This window comes from Heterodontus francisci, chromosome 19, assembly GCF_036365525.1.
Source record: "Heterodontus francisci isolate sHetFra1 chromosome 19, sHetFra1.hap1, whole genome shotgun sequence".
In the NCBI taxonomy this organism is placed as follows: domain Eukaryota; kingdom Metazoa; phylum Chordata; class Chondrichthyes; order Heterodontiformes; family Heterodontidae; genus Heterodontus; species Heterodontus francisci.
The window spans coordinates 78,784,931-78,804,686 of record NC_090389.1 but is presented as its reverse complement, the minus strand read 5'-3'; the positions used below and the strand labels follow the sequence as shown (position 1 = coordinate 78,804,686).

Genomic DNA, 19,756 nt, shown 5'->3' with positions numbered 1-19,756 from the left:
CTTTAAGTAACTCAAATCTCTCCAAGTACCTGTTGACTTTTTTCCTGATTATTTCTAAAACCTTACCCACCACTGATGTTAAACTGACCGGCCTGCAATTACTAGGAATGTTCTTACACACTTTCTTGAATAAGGGTGTTACATTTGCCACCCTACAATCCTGTGGCACTGCCCCCATATCTAGGGAAGACTGGAAGAGTATGGCAAGCCCTTCCACTATTGCCACCCCCACTTCCTTTAGCAACTTGGGATGCAAGCCATCCAGACCAGATGATTTATCTCAGCATAGCCAGCCTTTCCAGTACATCCTGCTGATCAAGTTCCATAAGAACATAAAAACATAAGAAATAGGAGGAGTAGGCCATTTGGCCCCGCAAGCCTGCCCCGCCATTCAATAAGATCATGGCTGATCTGCCCCAGACTGCAACTCCTCATAGCCCTCAACACCCCGATATTTCAAAAATCTATCTACCTTCTCTTTAAATACTTTCAGTGATCTAGCCTCCACAACTCTCTGGGATAGAGGATTCCAGACATTCACTACCCTCTGAAAGAAGAAATTCCTTCACATCTCAGTTTTAAATGAGTGTCCCCCTATTCTGTAACTATGTCCCCTAGTTCGAGATTCCCCCACAAGTGGAAGCATCTTCTCAACATCTACCCTGTCAAACCCCCTCAGAATCTTGTACGTTTCAATAAGATCACCCCACATTCTTCTAAACTCTAATGAATAAAGGCCTAATCTGTTTAGCTGTCCTTGATAAGTCAACCCCTTCATCCCAGGAATCAGCCTAGTGAATCTCTTTGGAACTGCCTCCAATACCAGTATATCCTTTCTTAAATAAGGGGACCAAAACTGTACACAGTACTCCAGGTGCGGCCTCAACAACACCCTGTACAGTTGTTAACAAGACATCCCTACTTTTAAACTCCAACTCCCTAGCAATAAAGGCCAAAATTCCATTTGCCTCCTTAATTACTTGCTGAACCTGCATGCTAACTTTTTATGATTCATGCACAAGAACACCCAGATCCCTCTGTGCTGCACTTTTTTTCCGGTCTCTCTCCATTTAAATAATAGTCTGCCTTTTGATTCTTCCTACCAAAGTGCATGACCTCACACTTTCCTACATTAAACTCCATCTGCCAAGTTTTTGCCCACTCACTCAACCTATCTATATCCCCTTGCAGATTCCTTATGTCCTCATCACAACATGCCCACCCACCTATTTTTATATTGTCAGCAAATTTGGATATATTACACTCTGTCTCCTCCTCCAAGTCATTAATTGAGGCCCTAGGACTGATCCTTGTGGCACTCCACTAGTTTCGTCTTTCCAACCTGAAAAAGACCCATTGATCCCGACTCTGTCTTTTGTGAGTTAACCAATCCTCAATCCATGCTAATACATTACCCCCAATACCGGGAGCTCCTATCTTGTGCAATAATCTTTTATGTGGCACCTTAATGAATGCCTTCTGGAAATCCAAATACACTACATCTACCGGTTGCCCTTTCTCCACTCTGCTTGTTATATCCTCAAAGAACTCTAGCAAATTTGTCAAACATGATTTCCCTTTCACAAAACCATGTTAACTCTGTTTGATTGCGTTAAGCTTTTCTAAATGTCCTGCTATTTCTTCCTTAATAATGGACTCTAGCATTTTCCCAACGATCTCTGCAGCCATTTCCTTTAAAACCCTTGGATATCGGCCATCAGGTCCTGGCGACATGACTGCTTTTGGTCCCATTAGTTTGTCAAATAATTTGTTCCTTGCGATAGAGACTGTTACAAGATCTTTCCTCCCATTAGCTCCTTGCTTATCTGATAGCTGTGGTATGTTTATGGTGTCCTCCACCATGAAGACCGATGCAAAATATTGATTTAAATTATCTGCCATTTCCCTGTTCCCAATTCTCCAGTCGCATCCTTCAAGGGTCCCATGCTCACTCCATCCATTATCTCTACAATCTCCGCTTCTACTGATATTTTATTAGCATCCTCTTCCTTAGTAAACACTGTACAAAGTACTGATCAAGTATTCTAGCCTTGCCCTGCACCTTTAAGCATATATCCAGTTAACCATGTTTCGCCTAGGCTTGGGAGTGGCGAGTAAAAAATTAACTAGGGCTAGTGCTCCTGATTGCTATCCAGTGACTTCTGGCAAAAAGCGCGCCTCTGGATCAAGATCTGGCTCAACTGTGATGCCCATCATGGTTAAGTAGGCTGCATTATCTCGGCTACAAATTGCAGCAAGATACCAAGGCTACTGACACCTGTGAAACTGCAGGGCAGAAAGCATTAATATCTTTGTTGGGTGGGGAACATAAAAAACTGCGTAGAAACATCTGGTGATGTAAAGGAGACTAATGTTACAAAAGTTGAGCATTAGTGGTTGCCCTCAGCTGCAGGTCCCGCTGCCTGGAGGCATAGATACATAAACATATGCCGAGAAGTGCATAGATACATAAACCCTGCATTCACAGTCAATTTACATTTTCAGCTTTTGGTACCAATTAACAGAAAATTAAAATTCCAATCAAAATACACAGAATTACAGACAATAGGAGACAGCAAGGTGGTAAGTTATTCCAGGATTTCAATGGCAAAAGCCAGGAGTGAGAATTTAACTGTGCTGTTTCCTCCAGTTACTAATGGGAAGACAGAAGCCGTTGTTTTCGGTCCCTCCTCCAAACTCCTGTCCCTAGCTACTGACTCCATTCCTCTCCCTGGCAACAGCCTGAGACTAAACCAGTCTGTTTGCAATCTTTGTGTCGTATTTGACCCCGAGATGAGCTTCCGACTACATATTCGTAGCATCACTAAGACTGCCTCCATAACATCGCCAGACTTCGCCCCGTCTCAGCTCATCTGCTGCTGAAACTCTCATTCATGCCTTTGTTACCTCTAGACTTGATTAGTCCAATGCACACCTGGCTGGCCTCCCACATTCTACCCTCCATAAACTTGAGGTTATCCAAAACTCTGCTGCACGGGTCTTAACTCACACCAGGTCCTATTCACTTCTCACCCCTGTGCTCATTGATCTACACTGACTCCCGATCAAGCAATGTCTTGATTTTAAAATTCTCATCCTTGTTTTCAAATCCCTTCGTGATCTTGCTCCTCCCTATCTCTAATTTCCTCTAGCCCACAACCCTCCGGGACATCCACGCTCATACAATTCTGGCCTCTGAAGAGTATCCCCGATTTTTATTGCTCCATCAGTGATGGCCACACGCTTCAGATGCCTAGACCCTAAAATCAAATTCCTTCCCGACACCTCTCCACCATTCTACCTCGCCTTCCTCCTTTAAGACACTCCTTAAAACCTACCTCTTTGACCAAGCTATTGGTCATTTGCCTATTATCTCCTACCTCCTTATGTGGCTTGGTGTCATATTTTGTTTTATAATACTCCTATGAAGCGCCTTGGGATGTTTTATTATGTTAAAGGTGTGATACAAATACAAGTTGTTGTTGCATTGTGACCACAACTATTTCAGCTCAACATTCACTAGCAGAGTTTTAATTTTACTCATAAAATCTCAACATTTGAAGAATACAGAAAGAGAATTAGATAAAGAGCTGAAGAGAATTATTAAAGAATACAGGTGTAATTTACTCTTTGGTCCAACTGATGTCATCGAATAAATGTCAACATTACTGCAATCATCTATAATTCTGCGGGTAATTTGCAGTTCTCAAGTAGAATCATAAGAGATTTAATGTCTAGTATGTACTATGAATGATTCTTGCTGGCACTTTGCTTCAGACAGATAATCTAGTTCAGAGTTATTTTTGCAATCAATCTGTGTAAGGAACATTGATTTCCCAGTATTAATGCCTGCCGCCGTATTGAAAGCATTTCCTTAACAAATCTCCTTTCATTCTAATGGAGTTCCTATTCAACCTGCTTGAACATGCAAGAATGCACCATCCATTATTTTTTCTTATATTTCGTGCTCTTCTGCTGTCCAAATTACAGAAAACATTGTACATGATGTTAACTTATGTTGTGTAATACTTAGTTTCAAATATAAATTGATGACCTTTATTGTATTGATAGTTGTGGTGCTTTTTATGGCAACATCTGGTGAATATAAAAAGGTTAAAGGAGATACTTGTTCCAAGATTTTTCTGTTTAAAACCTGATTTGGGACACAAGACATTTCTTAATGAGAAATGCAATGAAATGTTTTCCAAAAAGCATTGAGCAACTCGATTAATTCCATTTTTAAGTGTACATGTGCACCTATATTTCACTAAGCTATTGTGCAACTGCATGGTGCTCTTGGAAACCTTGAGAAGTGACACGATAAAACATTAGTTGTGTGATTCACAAGCGGAAAGACTTGACATTGCTTTTGTAATTGACAAATACAATGTGACTGTTAAGTTTAAAATAATTGAAAGTATAATGGTCTTTGTAACCTTGTATAACAAATGTTTAGTCACCTTAAGTTCTTAAAAGCTTCAATAAGGAAAATAAAACTGTACTCACTTCACAAACCAATTTGCTGCTGCCCCCAACTGCAACTCTTTCTATCCTAAACCCCTAGTTTTAGGTAACTAAGATTTTTTTTTTTTTTTTTTGATTCATTCATGGGATGTGGGCGACGCTGGCCAGGCCAGCATTTATTGCCCATCCCTAATTGCCCTCGAGAAGGTGGTGGTGAGCTGCCTTCTTGAACCGCTGCAGTCCATGTGGGGTAGGTATACCCACAGTGCTGTTAGGAAGGGAGTTTCAGGATTTTGGCCCAGCGACAGTGAAGGAACGGTGATATAGTTCCAAGTCAGGATGGTGTGTAACTTGGAGGGGAACTAGCAGGTGGTGGTGTTCACAATTATTTGCTGCCCTTGTCCTTCTAGTTAGTAAAGGTCGCGGGTTTGGAAGGTGCTGTCTAAGGAGCCTTGGTGCATTGCTGCAGTGCATCTTGTAGATAACACACTGCTGCCACTGTGCATCGGTGGTGGAGGGAGTGAATGTTTGTAGATGGTGTGCCAATCAAGTGGGCTGCTTTGTCCTGGATGGTGTCGAGCTTCTTGAGTGTTGTTGGAGCTGCACCCAACCAGGCAAGTGGAGAGTATTCCATCACACTCCTGACTTGTGCCTTGTAGATGGTGGACAGACTTTGGGGAGTCAGGAGGTGAGTTACTCGCCTCAGGATTCCTCGCCTCTGACCTGCTCTTGTAGCCACGGTATTTATATGGCTACTCCAGTTCAGTTTCTGGTCAATGGTAGCCCCTAGGATGTTGATAGTGGGAGATTCAGCGATGGTAATGCCGTTGAATGTCAAGGGGAGATGGTTAGATTCTCTCTTGTTGGAGATGGTCATTGCCTGGCACTTGTGTGGCGCGAATGTAACTTGCCACTTATCAGCCCAAGCCTGGATATTGTCCAAGTCTTGCTGCATTTCTACATGGACTGCTTCAGTATCTGAGGAGTCGTGAATGCTAAATGGCATAGATTAAGTGCTATAGATTTGAATGATGGCGGTATTCCGAGAATCGTTGATTTGTGTAAGGTCTTCCGACAGGCCAGGACACATAGTTCTGACGTTCCAGCTTGCAAAGCGAAGGGCTGGTACCTTCTTTCCTTTTTTCATGTTGTTTGGTGCGGTGTATCAGTCCACCTTTCGGGCAATGACCCTGAGCTCCAAGCACCCATTGAAGCAGGCAGACTGTGACGGGACAGAACCTTATTGACCGGGGGCTGCCCGGTTTGAGGCGGGCGGTAGCTGTCCAGTGAGGTGCAATGACCTCTCCCACCGACAAAGGCAACCCGTGGCGCCCAGTTTCTGGGCAAATTTATGGAGGTTGAGAGTTGCCCAGTCGTCAAAACCCCCCTCTCGGCCTTTCTGGTGGGGTCCAAAGGAGTGCAGGACACGACGTTTGGCACCGGTATGGCTGCAGGAACTGCCGGAAACATGCCAAAGGTGACACATGACCGCCTACGGGGTTCCGCTCCGGATTTTCTGTTAGGGTTTACTCCCTTAGCCTTGGTCTCTCCCGAGACGCCCACAAGGCAGTGGGGTTGTTGGGGCCCCTACACAGGTATAGGATGGTGCCGGTGGGAGGAGGGGATGCAAGGGGGAGGGGTAGAAGGAGGGGGTGCGGGGTGAAGATGGTGCGAGGGGGGGGGAGGGCTGGGACGGGGTTGTGAGGGGGTGAGCTGAGAGGGTGGAGCAGGGAAGGGGACGGGGGTGGGGGGGGTGGAAGGGGGGTAAAGGGGGAGTGGGGGGGGGGTGGAAAGCTGGTGCAGGTAATAAGCCATTTCCTCAGTGCCCACCATCGACGTCCGGAAAGCTCATCCACGTCCTTCGGGAGGTGAAGCATCATTTGGCAGACTTAGAGGTGATTACAGTTGCTAAGGGTTTTTTTTGCAGTGGTTTAAATAAAGGCATGCAGCATTGCCGACAGTGCGCTGCAGAAGCTCTCCGAGCCATCTCCCGTGGGCGCTTTGAAGTTGCGGCCGGGGGGGCCATTCATGGATTTTTTGGGTGCTCGGGGCACCTTTTCTCAGGACTTCTCTCTGGTCCCGCTGCTCCTTCTTCACCTCAATGGACTTACCGCATGCCGTGGCTGCAGACACTCTGGACTGTGAAGACAGCAGGATCGGAGATTGAAGTATCGGCAGCTCAGTAGATTCAATGTGGACATTGCAGCACTTCTGGAGACTCGCCTCCCCGCGAGTGGCTCTCTAGCAGAGCAAGACTACACCTTCTTCTGGCAGGGCAGGGATCCTGAAGAACCAAGACAGCATGGAGTGGGCTTCGCCATCAGAAACTCCTTGCTCAGCATGATAGAGCCTCCCTCAAATGGCTCGGAACGCATACTGTCCATCCGACTGCTCACCACCTCTGGTCCAGTACACCTACTCAGCATCTATGCTCCAACACTCTGCTCCCCACCTGAAGCTAAAGACCAGTTCTAAGAACAACTCCATAACATTAGCAGCATCCCCAACACCGAACACCTATTCCTGCTGGGGGACTTTAATGCCAGGGTTGGGGCTGACCATGACTCATGGCCCTCCTGCCTTGGGCGCTATGGCGTTGGAAGGATGAATGAGAACGGGCAGAGACTGCTTGAGTTGTGTACCTATCATAACCTCTGCATCACCAACTCGTTCTTTCACACTAAACCCTGTCACCAGGTTTCATGGAGGCACCCAAGATCACGTCGTTGGCACCAGCTAGACCTCATTGTCACAAGGCGAGCCACCTTAAACAGTGTTCAAATCACACGCAGCTTCCACAGTGCGGACTGCGACACTGACCACTCCCTGGTGTGCAGCAAGGTTAGACTCAGACCAAAGAAGTTGCATCATTCCAAGCAGAAGGGCCACCCGCGCATCAACATGAGCAGAATTTCTCACCCACAGCTGTTACAAAAATGTCTAAATTCACTTGTAACAGCCCTTCAAAACACTCCCACAGGGGATGCTGAGACCAAGTGGGCCCACATCAGAGACGCCATCTATTTGTCAGCTTTGACCACCTACGGCAAAAGTGCGAAGAGAAATGCAGACTGGTTTCAATCTCATAATGAAGAGCTGGAACCTGTCATAGCCGCTAAGCGCATTGCACTGTTGAACGACAAGAAAGCCCCCAGCGATTTAACATCCGCAGCACTTAAAGCAGCCAGAAGTACTGCACAAAGAACAGCTAGGCGTTGCGCAAACGACTACTGGCAACACCTATGCAGTCATATTCAGCTGGCCTCAGACACCGGAAACATCAGAGGAATGTATGATGGCATGAAGAGAGCTCTTGGGCCAACCATCAAGAAGATCGCCCCCCTCAAATCTAAATCGGGGGACATAATCACTGACCAATGCAAACAGATGGACCGCTGGGTTGAGCACTACCTAGAACTGTACTCCAGGGAGAATGCTGTCACTGAGACTGCCCTCAATACAGCCCAGCCTCTACCAGTCATGGATGAGCTGGACATACAGCCAACCAAATCGGAACTCAGTGATGCCATTGATTCTCTAGCCAGCGGAAAAGCCCCTGGGAAGGACAGCATTACCCCTGAAATAATCAAGAGTGCCAAGCCTGCTATACTCTCAGCACTACATGAACTGCTATGCCTGTGCTGGGACGAGGGAGCAGTACCCCAGGACATGCGCGATGCCAACATCATCACCCTCTATAAAAACAAAGGTGACCGCGGTGACTGCAACAACTACCGTGGAATCTCCCTGCTCAGCATAGTGGGGAAAGTCTTTGCTCGAGTCGCTCTGAACAGGCTCCAGAAGCTGGCCGAGCGCGTCTACCCTGAGGCACAGTGTGGCTTTCGTGCAGAGAGATCGACCATTGACATGCTGTTCTCCCTTCGTCAGATACAGGAGAAATGCCGTGAACAACAGATGCCCCTCTACATTGCTTTCATTGATCTCACCAAAGCCTTTGACCTCGTCAGCAGACGTGGTCTCTTCAGACTACTAGAAAAGATTGGATGCCCACCAAAGCTACTAAGTATCATCACCTCATTCCATGAGGATATGAAAGGCACAATTCAACATGGTGGCTCCTCATCAGAGCCCTTTCCTATCCTGAGTGGTGTGAAACAGGGCTGTGTTCTCGCACCCACACTTTTTGGGATTTTCTTCTCCCTGCTGCTTTCACATGCGTTCAAATCCTCTGAAGAAGGAATTTTCCTCCACACAAGATCAGGGGGCAGGTTGTTCAACCTTGCCCGTCTAAGAGCGAAGTCCAAAGTACGGAAAGTCCTCATCAGAGAACTCCTCTTTGCTGACGATGCTGCTTTAACATCTCACACTGAAGAGTGCCTGCAGAGTCTCATCGACAGGTTTGCGGCTGCCTGCAATGAATTTGGCCCAACCATCAGCCTCAAGAAAACGAACATCATGGGGCAGGACGTCAGAAATGCTCCATACATCAATATTGGCGACCACGCTCTGGAAGTGGTTCAAGAGTTCACCTACCTAGGCTCAACTATCACCAGTAACCTGTCTCTAGATGCAGAAATCAACAAGCGCATGGGTAAGGCTTCCACTGCTATGTCCAGACTGGCCAAGAGAGTGTGGGAAAATGGCGCACTGACACGGAACACAAAAGTCCGAGTGTATCAGGCCTGTCTCCTCAGTACCTTGCTCTACGGCAGCGAGGCCTGGACAACGTATGCCAGCCAAGAGCGACGTCTCAATTCATTTCATCTTCGCTGCCTTCGGAGAATACTTGGCATCAGGTGGCAGGACTATATCTCCAACACAGAAGTCCTTGAAGCGGCCAACACCCCCAGCTTATACACACTACTGAGTCAGCGGCGCTTGAGATGGCTTGGCCATGTGAGCCGCATGGAAGATGGCAGGATCCCCAAAGACACATTGTACAGCGAGCTCGCCACTGGTATCAGACCCACCGGCCGCCCATGTCTCCGCTATAAAGACGTCTGCAAACGCGACATGAAATCGTGTGACATTGATCACAAGTCGTGGGAGTCAGTTGCCAGCATTCGCCAGAGCTGGCGGGCAGCCATAAAGACAGGGCTAAATTGTGGCGAGTCGAAGAGACTTAGTAGTTGGCAGGAAAAAAGACAGAGGCGCAAGGGGAGAGCCAACTGTGCAACAGCCCCGACAAACAAATTTCTCTGCAGCACCTGTGGAAGAGCCCGTCACTCCAGAATTGGCCTTTATAGCCACTCCAGGCGCTGCTTCACAAACCACTGACCACCTCCAGGCGCGTATCCATTGTCTCTCGAGATAAGGAGGCCCAAAAGAAAGAAATTTGAAGCAGTTACCCTTTTGTGCATGATATTAACAGAACTTTGTTAAAATCATGGCAATCCTATTCCAGAGTCAGGTGAACACACTTAATAACAGCAATCAAGAGATTTTGCTGGGACACACCTGCATCTTTTGACTGTTGTCTCTTTTGTTCCCCCTCTTCCTCAGTATCCATTGTTTTGCTGTTTGGGGCAAGTTCAACCAGTGCCCATAGTTACCTGTTCTTTCAAACTTGATCTGTCTCTCAAGGTGAGGGATGCAAGTGCAGAGAAATCTTTTTTCACATATTTTGCATCCAGGAGTAACAGCAAGTGCTCCAAGTCAGTTTGTAACAGAGGTTAGATACACAATAAAACTTCCTCAAATCTGTCTCAACAATCTGTCTTATCCCCAAACCTCAGATGACCGCCCTTTATAGAACTGTGATGAGATTATTGCAGCAACTGCCCTTGTGGGCTCTGGCCAAGACTGCTATGTGAATGCCATCAGTGCTAAATGAAGAAGAGCCTAGTGCTATGGATTCGCCTTTGCTCGGAACTGAATTTGCTCAAACTTCGAACCCTTCACCGCTTGCAGAAAGCTGAAACATTCCTTCCACTGGGACTGCTGGATTGAACTATTTGGATTCTTTGAACGGAAAACAGACCTACTTACTTTTTTAAGGATACACAGTAAATGGACAGCTGCTCTACTGTTGATTGTCCTATTCCCATTTCTCGGATCATTTCCTCGACTTCTGGCCTCTGGCTTTGAAGCAGCACCTGAATACTGGAGACAAGAACAAAACGCTGAATGGGTTAAGACCTCAAATTTGTACAGCAGTATCTATAGCACAAGTAGAAGTGGAGAGCGTGCTGCTCTCCTGAATTTATCATTCAGATCAGAACGATCCCAAGTTTGAATCCTGGTCCACACTGAGTTAGCTGAACTCAACTGTAATTGGGGGCTACAATTGCTGTCAGCATTCCTAGATTGGAGGGCATTATACATATATGTTATATATGTGGGTTGAGGTACCTGTTCCTAATTTTAATCAAATGATCCTTGCTACAAGAAGCAAGCACACACATTCAGACATCAGGTGAGGACAGAAAGTAAGATACTAGCACTCACCATCAAGGATCACACATGCAGCATGAAATATCAGAGGGCAGACTGGACTCTAACAAGCAGCTGAAGCCTTGGGATAGATGGGGAGGAGAGAAACTTGGGAAGAAACAAAAAATATTGAAACATTTGTTCTAACTGGGAACAAGAAAACTAGCCATAAGCAATCTGACCAGATAACTCAGCAGTTGACTGCTCAGACTTGAGAATTAAAATTGCTTATTGCACCACTCTGCTGCACACAATTATCTATTTGCAGCACTTCCAGGTTTGTCCAAGGTAATTTTTTTTCACAAAGGCACCAAGTGCCTCTGAGGTTTTCTCCTGTGCTCCTAATTTAGAAGGTGCCAACTGATGAGTGCTTGCAGTGTTGGCAACTCTCTGCCCTTGAGAACGCTGCACTAGGTGAAGAAAAACTTCTGACTGACTAGAAACAGTGACATATAATTTTAGCGATTTATTAAAACAGTATGGTAATACGTTAAATTACTGTTTTGTTTCATAATTTAGTTCCCCTAGAAATTTCCAGTGTTTCTCCACGCAAGTTTGGAAAGTGACAATTATTGAATGAGAAAAGGATATAAAATGTAACCACACTATGCTGCTTTGTAGGGTGCTATGTACAAATGACTGATCAATTATTTCTTCTTTCAAACAATGGTTCTGATTTCTGGACTCCTTCTATGCTGTTTAATTCTATAATCATCACCAAACATTCCAGGCTTCAACTGAACAAGCAGTGTGATGATCATGGAATGGCGTGTGTGGTCAGCACACAGGCTGCATTGCATTCCAACTAGAAGGAAAAATTCAGGCTTCAGTTCATTTCATTTCTGCATAGTAATTACACCATTTAAGAAATTTTAAAATTCATTCTTGGGATATGAGCGTCGCTGGCTAGGCCAGCTTTTATTGCCCATCCCCTAATAGCCCTCGAGAAGGTGGTGGTGAGCTGGCTTCTTGAACCGCTGCAGTCCATGTGGAGTAGGTACACCCACAGCGTTGTTAGGAAGTTAGTTCCAGGATTTTGACCCAGCAACAGTGAAGGAATGGCAATATAGTTCCAAGTCAGGATGGTGCGTGGCTTAGAGGGGAACTTGCAGGTGGTGGTGTTCCCATGCATCTGCTGCCCTTGTCCTTCTAGGTGGTAGAGGTCGCGAGTTTGGAAGGTGCTGTCTAAGGAGCCTTGGTGCATTGCTGCAGTGCATCTGGTCGATGGTACACACTGCTGCCACTGTGTGTTGGTGGTGGAGGGAGTACAAATCAAGCTGGCTGCTTTGTCCTGGATGGTGTTGAGCTTCTTGAGTGTTGTTGGAGCTGCACCCATCCAGGCAATTGGAGAGTACTCCATCACACTCCTGACTTGTGCTGTGTAGATGGTGGACAGGCTTTGGGGAGTCAGGAGGTGAGTTCTCGCCGCAGGATTCCCAGTCTCTGACCTGTTCTTGCAGCAATGGTATTTATATGGCTACTCCAGTTCAATTTCTGGTCAATGGTAACCCCCAGGATGTTGATAGTAGAGCATTCAGCAATTGCAATGTAATTTAATATCAAGAGGAGATGGTTAGATTCTCTCTTGTTGGAGAGCCATTGCCTGGCACGAATGTTACTTGCCACTTATCAGCCCAAGCCTGGATATTGGATACATGCACATTCATAAACTTAATCATTCAAAACTCTGTTGCCTAACTCGCAGCAAGTCCCGTTCACCTATCACCCCTGTGCTTGCTGACCTACATTGGCTCCCGGTTCAGCAATGTCTCAAATCTAAAATTCTCATCTTTGCTTTCAAATCCCTCCTTGGCCTCATCCCACCCTATCTCGTGTTACGGACAGGTGAGAGATGAAAGGGATGGTTCCTCCTTTTCACCTCTTGACAGACTGAAGACAGTGTTTTTTTTAAAAAGGCTTTTTTTTAAAAAACCAGAGTGCTTTAATTGTCAAGAACAGACAAATGACAGGTTTTCTAAGTATAAAAGGTGTTTATTATACAACACCCTAAATATTCGCAACACCCACTCTCACACACAGATACAAACACTCAAGAAAAGATAGAGATTATAAAGATAACATACATTAAGTATTGATGATTTTAAAGAATCCTGTTAAACTTGTTTTTCTGAGGTGAAGACTTGAAACGGTGCAGGCCTGTAATCTTTGCCCTTGTTAACTGAAGAAAGACTTGGGAGGTTCAGAATGGTTCAGATATTCCAGCCAAAGGTTAATGGTGATGGCCTGATACGATTTCTCAATACGGGGTTCAAGGCCAAACTCCAGTCGCTGCCTACATGTAGTTCAAAGCTGGTAATCTTATGCAGGGTCCTGTCTCTTCGATAGCAAAGATGGATTTTTTTTTTTTTTTTATAGAGACACAGCACTGAAACAGGCCCTTCGGCCCACCGAGTCTGTGCCGACCATCAACCACCCATTTATACTAATGCTACACTAATCCAGCTGCCGATACTTTAATCTCCGATCCTGCTGTCTTCACAGTCCAGAGTGTCTGCAGCCACGGCATGCGGTAAGTCCATTGAGGTGAAGAAGGAGCTGCGGGACCCGAGAGAAGTCCTGTGAAAAGGTGCCCCGAACACCCAAAACATCCACGAACGGCCCCCCCGGACGCAACTTCAAAGCGCCCGCGGGAGATGGCTCGGAGAGCATCTGCAGCGCACTGTCGGCAATGCTGCATGCCTTTATTTAAACCACTGCAAAAAAAAAAAACCCTTAGCAAATGTAATCACCTCTAAGTCTGCCAAATGATGCTTCACCTCCCGAAGGACGTGGATGAGCTTTCCGGACGTCGATGGTGGGCACTGAGGAAATGGCTTATTACCTGCACCAGATTCCAACCCCCCTCCCCCCCCCCTTTACCCCCCCCCACCCCCGTCCCCTTCCCTGCTCCACCCTCTCAGCTCACCCCCTCACAACCCCGTCCCAGCCCGCCCCCCCCTCGCACCATCTTCACCCCGCACCCCCTTCCCCTGCACCCCCCCCCCCACCCCCTCCCTCTACCCCTCCCCCTTGCATCCCCTCCTCCCACCGGCACCATCCTACACCTGTGTAGGGGCCCCAACAACCCCACTGCCTTGTGGGCGTCTCGGGAGAGACCAAGGCTAAGGGAGTAAACCCTAACAGAAAATCCGGAGCGGAACCCCGTAGGCGGTCATGTGTCACCTTTGGCATGTTTCCGGCAGTTCCTGCAGCCATACTGGTGCCAAACGTCGTGTCCTGCACTCCTTTGGACCCCACCAGAAAGGCCGAGAGGGGGGTTTTGACGACTGGGCAACTCTCAACCTCCATAAATTTGCCCAGGCATGCGCCATGGAGAGGTCACTCCATAGTTGACTCACAGCGACTGAAACAACACGGAAGGCAGCAGTTACGGGTTATAAGTCCAGATAAATTGGCGTAGAAACTGGGCGCCACGGGTTGCCTTTGTCGGTGGGAGAGGTCATTGCACCTCACTGGACAGCTACCGCCCGCCTCAAACCGGGCAGCCCCCGGTCAATAAGGTTCTGTCCCGCCACAGTCTGCCTGCTTCAATGGGTGCTTGGAGCTCAGGGTCATTGCCCGAAAGGTGGACTGATACACCGCACCAAACAACATGAAAAAAGGAAAGAAGGTACCAGCCCTTCGCTTTGCAAGCTGGAACGTCAGAACTATGTGTCCTGGCCTGTCGGAAGACCTTACACAAATCAACGATTCTCGGAAGACCGCCATCATTAACAACGAGCTCAGTAGACTCAATGTGGACATTGCAGCACTTCAGGAGACTCGCCTCCCCGCGAGTGGCTCTCTAGCAGAGCAAGACTACACCTTCTTCTGGCAGGGCAGGGATCCTGAAGAACCAAGACAGCATGGAGTGGGCTTCGCCATCAGAAACTCCTTGCTCAGCATGATAGAGCCTCCCTCAAATGGCTCGGAACGCATACTGTCCATCCGACTGCTCACCACCTCTGGTCCAGTACACCTACTCAGCATCTATGCTCCAACACTCTGTTCCGCACCTGAAGCTAAAGACCAGTTCTATGAACAACTCCATAACATCATTAGCAGCATCCCCAACACCGAACACCTATTCCTGCTGGGGGACTTTAATGCCAGGGTTGGGGCCGACCATGACTCATGGCCCTCCTGCCTTGGGCGCTACGGCGTTGGAAGGATGAATGAGAACGGGCAGAGACTGCTTGAGTTGTGTACCTATCATAACCTCTGCATCACCAACTCGTTCTTTCACACTAAACCCTGTCACCAGGTTTCATGGAGGCACCCAAGATCACGTCGTTGGCACCAGCTAGACCTCATTGTCACAAGGCGAGCCGCCTTAAACAGTGTTCAAATCACACGCAGCTTCCACAGTGCGGACTGCGACACCGACCACTCCCTGGTGTGCAGCAAGGTTAGACTCAGACCAAAGAAGTTGCATCATTCCAAGCAGAAGGGCCACCCGCGCATCAACACGAGCAGAATTTCTCACCCACAGCTGTTACAAAAATTTCTAAATTCACTTGTAACAGCCCTTCAAAACACTCCCACAGGGGATGCTGAGACCAAGTGGGCCCACATCAGAGACGCCATCTATGAGTCAGCTTTGACCACCTACGGCAAAAGTGCGAAGAGAAATGCAGACTGGTTTCAATCTCATAATGAAGAGCTGGAACCTGTCATAGCCGCTAAGCGCATTGCACTTTTGAACTACAAGAAAGCCCCCAGCGATTTAACATCCGCAGCACTTAAAGCAGCCAGAAGTACTGCACAAAGAACAGCTAGGCGTTGCGCAAACGACTACTGGCAACACCTATGCAGTCATATTCAGCTGGCCTCAGACACCGGAAACATCAGAGGAATGTATGATGGCATGAAGAGAGCTCTTGGGCCAACCATCAAGAAGATCACCCCCCTCAAATCTAAATCGGGGGACATAATCACTGACCAACGCAAACAGATGGACCGCTGGGTTGAGCACTACCTAGAACTGTACTCCAGGGAGAATGCTGTCACTGAGACTGCCCTCAATGCAGCCCAGCCTCTACCAGTCATGGATGAGCTGGACATACAGCCAACCAAATCGGAACTCAGTGATGCCATTGATTCCCTAGCCAGCGGAAAAGCCCCTGGGAAGGACAGCATTACCCCTGAAATAATCAAGAGTGCCAAGCCTGCTATACTCTCAGCACTACATGAACTGCTATGCCTGTGCTGGGACGAGGGAGCAGTACCCCAGGACATGCGCGATGCCAACATCATCACCCTCTATAAAAACAAAGGTGACCGCGGTGACTGCAACAACTACCGTGGAATCTCCCTGCTCAGCATAGTGGGGAAAGTCTTTGCTCGAGTCGCTCTGAACAGGCTCCAGAAGCTGGCCGAGCGCGTCTACCCTGAGGCACAGTGTGGCTTTCGTGCAGAGAGATCGACTATTGACATGCTGTTCTCCCTTCGTCAGATACAGGAGAAATGCCGTGAACAACAGATGCCCCTCTACATTGCTTTCATTGATCTCACCAAAGCCTTTGACCTCGACAGCAGACGTGGTCTCTTCAGACTACTAGAAAAGATCGGATGTCCACCAAAGCTACTAAGTATCATCACCTCATTCCATGACAATATGAAAGGCACAATTCAACATGGTGGCTCCTCATCAGAGCCCTTTCCTATCCTGAGTGGTGTGAAACAGGGCTGTGTTCTCGCACCCACACTTTTTGGGATTTTCTTCTCCCTGCTGCTTTCACATGCGTTCAAATCCTCTGAAGAAGGAATTTTCCTCCACACAAGATCAGGGGGCAGGTTGTTCAACCTTGCCCGTCTAAGAGCGAAGTCCAAAGTACGGAAAGTCCTCATCAGAGAACTCCTCTTTGCTGACGATGCTGCTTTAACATCTCACACTGAAGAATGCCTGCAGAGTCTCATCGACAGGTTTGCGTCTGCCTGCAATGAATTTGGCCTAACCATCAGCCTCAAGAAAACGAACATCATGGGGCAGGATGTCAGAAATGCTCCATCCATCAATATTGGCGACCACGCTCTGGAAGTGGTTCAAGAGTTCACCTACCTAGGCTCAACTATCACCAGTAACCTGTCTCTAGATGCAGAAATCAACAAGCGCATGGGCAAGGCTTCCACTGCTATGTTCAGACTGGCCAAGAGAGTGTGGGAAAATGGCGCACTGACACGGAACACAAAAGTCCGAGTGTATCAGGCCTGTGTCCTCAGCACCTTGCTCTACGGCAGCGAGGCCTGGACAACGTATGCCAGCCAAGAGCGACGTCTCAATTCATTCCATCTTCGCTGCCTTCGGAGAATACTTGGCATCAGGTGGCAGGACTATATCTCCAACACAGAAGTCCTTGAAGCGGCCAACATCCCCAGCTTATACACACTACTGAGTCAGCGGCGCTTGAGATGGCTTGGCCATGTGAGCCGCATGGAAGATGGCAGGATCCCCAAAGACACATTGTACAGCGAGCTCGCCACTGGTATCAGACCCACCGGCCGTCCATGTCTCCGTTATAAAGACGTCTGCAAACGCGACATGAAATCGTGTGACATTGATCACAAGTCGTGGGAGTCAGTTGCCAGCATTCGCCAGAGCTGGCGGGCAGCCATAAAGACAGGGCTAAATTGTGGCGAGTCGAAGAGACTTAGTAGTTGGCAGGAAAAAAGACAGAGGCGCAAGGGGAGAGCCAACTGTGCAACAGCCCCAACAAACAAATTTCTCTGCAGCACCTGTGGAAGAGCCTGCTACTCCAGAATTGGCCTTTATAGCCACTCCAGGCGCTGCTTCACAAACCACTGACCACCTCCAGGCGCGTATCCATTGTCTCTCGAGATAAGGAGGCCCAAAAGAAAGACACTAATCCCATATTCCTACCACATCCCCACCTGTCCCTATATTTCCCTACCACCTACCTACGCTAGGGGCAATTGCTAATGGCCAATTTACCTATCAACCTGCAAGTCTTTGGCATGTGGGAGGAAACCGGAGCACCCGGAGGAAACCCACGCAAACACAGGGAGAACTTGCAAACTCAACACAGGCAGTACCCAGAATTGAACCCAGGTCACTGGAGCTGTGAGGCTGCGGTGCTAACCACTGCGCCGCCCAAAGAAAGGGTACCTGACCTCTTACTCCATTTTGTTTACAAGAGAAGTGTCCATTTCAAGTTTACTTCATAAGTTCATTTTATAGTTCACAAGTTCAGATTGCATGGCGTGACATTCTGCAATCTCCTTTGTCTGCCCAGAATGTACTTTTATTATAGCTCCTTATCAGAAATGTACTTTCTATCAAGTGACCATAGTTTTTCCTTCCATTGTTCTCACAAATGGTTTCTGTTCGGCCATTGTTAGACAATGCAGTCCAGGTGTCATTCATCCTCATTTCACCTTGATAATGTAGGGTTTTTTTCACACCCATTCTTTGGAATTTGATTTTGGAGTCAAAAAGTCTGCAACAGTATTGTTAACCCAATCAGTTGGAGAGAAGCAGTCATTAGCACAGAAAAGGTTGTTTGCATTTTGATAATTTCTCAGGGATGTGTCCAGAAAGGTTATTTGTATTTTAATGACTTCTCCAAGCCTTGTCCAGACATGAAAAGTATCTCAGGGCTCTTGTAGTTCTATCTGTATTGGCTGGAAAGAAAGGGTACCTGACCTCTTACTCCATGTTGTTTACAAGAGAAGTGTCCATTTCAAGTTTACTTCATAAGTTCATTTTATAGTTCACAAGTTCAGATTGCATGGCGTGACATTCTGTAATCTCCTCTGGCCGCACAACTCTAAGATTTCAGTGCTCTTCTAATTCTGGCTTTTGAGCATCCCTGAATTTAAATCACTCCACCATTGGCTGCCAAGCCTTCAACTACCTAGGTCCTAAGCTCTGAAATGCCCTCCCTCTGTATCTACTCAATCTGTGACTTAGGATTGCAGAGTTGGTTGTGAATGATGAGTAACCTGCAGTAATCATTTTAAAATAGTTAAACAGTGCTGTTAGGAGAAACTAGAAAAACAGATGAGGAAGAAAGGAATAGAAAATTATGCTGATGGGGTTAGATGAAGACGGGTAGGGATAATTTGTGAGAAGCACAAACACCAGCATAAACCTAAAAGCAAAATACTGCGGATGCTGAAAATCTGAAACAAAAGCAAGAAATGCTGGAATCACTCAGCAGGTCTGGCAGTATCTGTGGAAAGAGAATCAGAGTTAATGTTTCGGGTCAGTGACCCTTCTTCGGAACCGAAGAAGGGTCACCAGCATAAACCTGTTGGACCAAATGGTGTTGTTCATTCTGTGCAATTACTAAAGGAAATATGCATGGCCATTTATTATATAAAAACGCTAAATTCACCATACTTTTCTAATGTTTTCAATTTCTGTCGAAGCCTGCGTGCCTCCTCCTTTGCGGATTTTGAGTCATCCTGCTGCTGTTCCAGATACCTCATCTGCTTCTGTGAAAATAGAATAACGCACCAGTGAATAAATGCATGCAAGTGGGTTCCAGTCCAATTGGAAAGTTGAAGACATGCATCTAGATACCTTGAGAGTGGAGCACAGCATTCCTGTCTCACTCAGCTCCTTCGTCAAAGACTCTATTCTTGTGTTGCGTTCGTCCAGAGTGTTCCTCAGTTTATCAATGATTGACTGGCGATCCTTCTTCTCTTTCTCTGAAACCAAATAACCAAATTAAGAACAAAAGCACACCCCCATAGTGCATTCCATCATTAACAGGGTATCACCTTTGCTCAGTTGGTAGCACTTTGACTTTTGCATCAAGTCGTCATGGGTTCAAGCCCCATTCTGAAACTTGAATGCACAATCTAAGCTGATATTTCAATGCAATACTGAGGAGGTACTGAATTGCTGGTGATGTCACATTTTGGATTAGGTCCT

At 47.0% G+C, this 19,756-nt stretch overlaps 1 protein-coding gene across 2 annotated transcripts in view; it reads right to left on the bottom strand.

Moving 5' to 3' along the window:
- traip (TRAF-interacting protein) overlaps positions 1–19,756 on the bottom strand; it is a 61,556-nt gene that overhangs the window by 28,535 nt on the left and 13,265 nt on the right. For both annotated transcript variants that reach the window (XM_068052060.1, XM_068052061.1), the window contains exons 6-8: positions 19,403–19,530; positions 19,220–19,314; positions 10,414–10,527 (exon numbers count right to left, since the gene is read on the bottom strand). In XM_068052060.1, the coding sequence (XP_067908161.1) occupies positions 10,414–10,527; positions 19,220–19,314; positions 19,403–19,530 (337 nt within the window). The remainder of the gene's footprint in view (positions 1–10,413; positions 10,528–19,219; positions 19,315–19,402; positions 19,531–19,756) is intronic.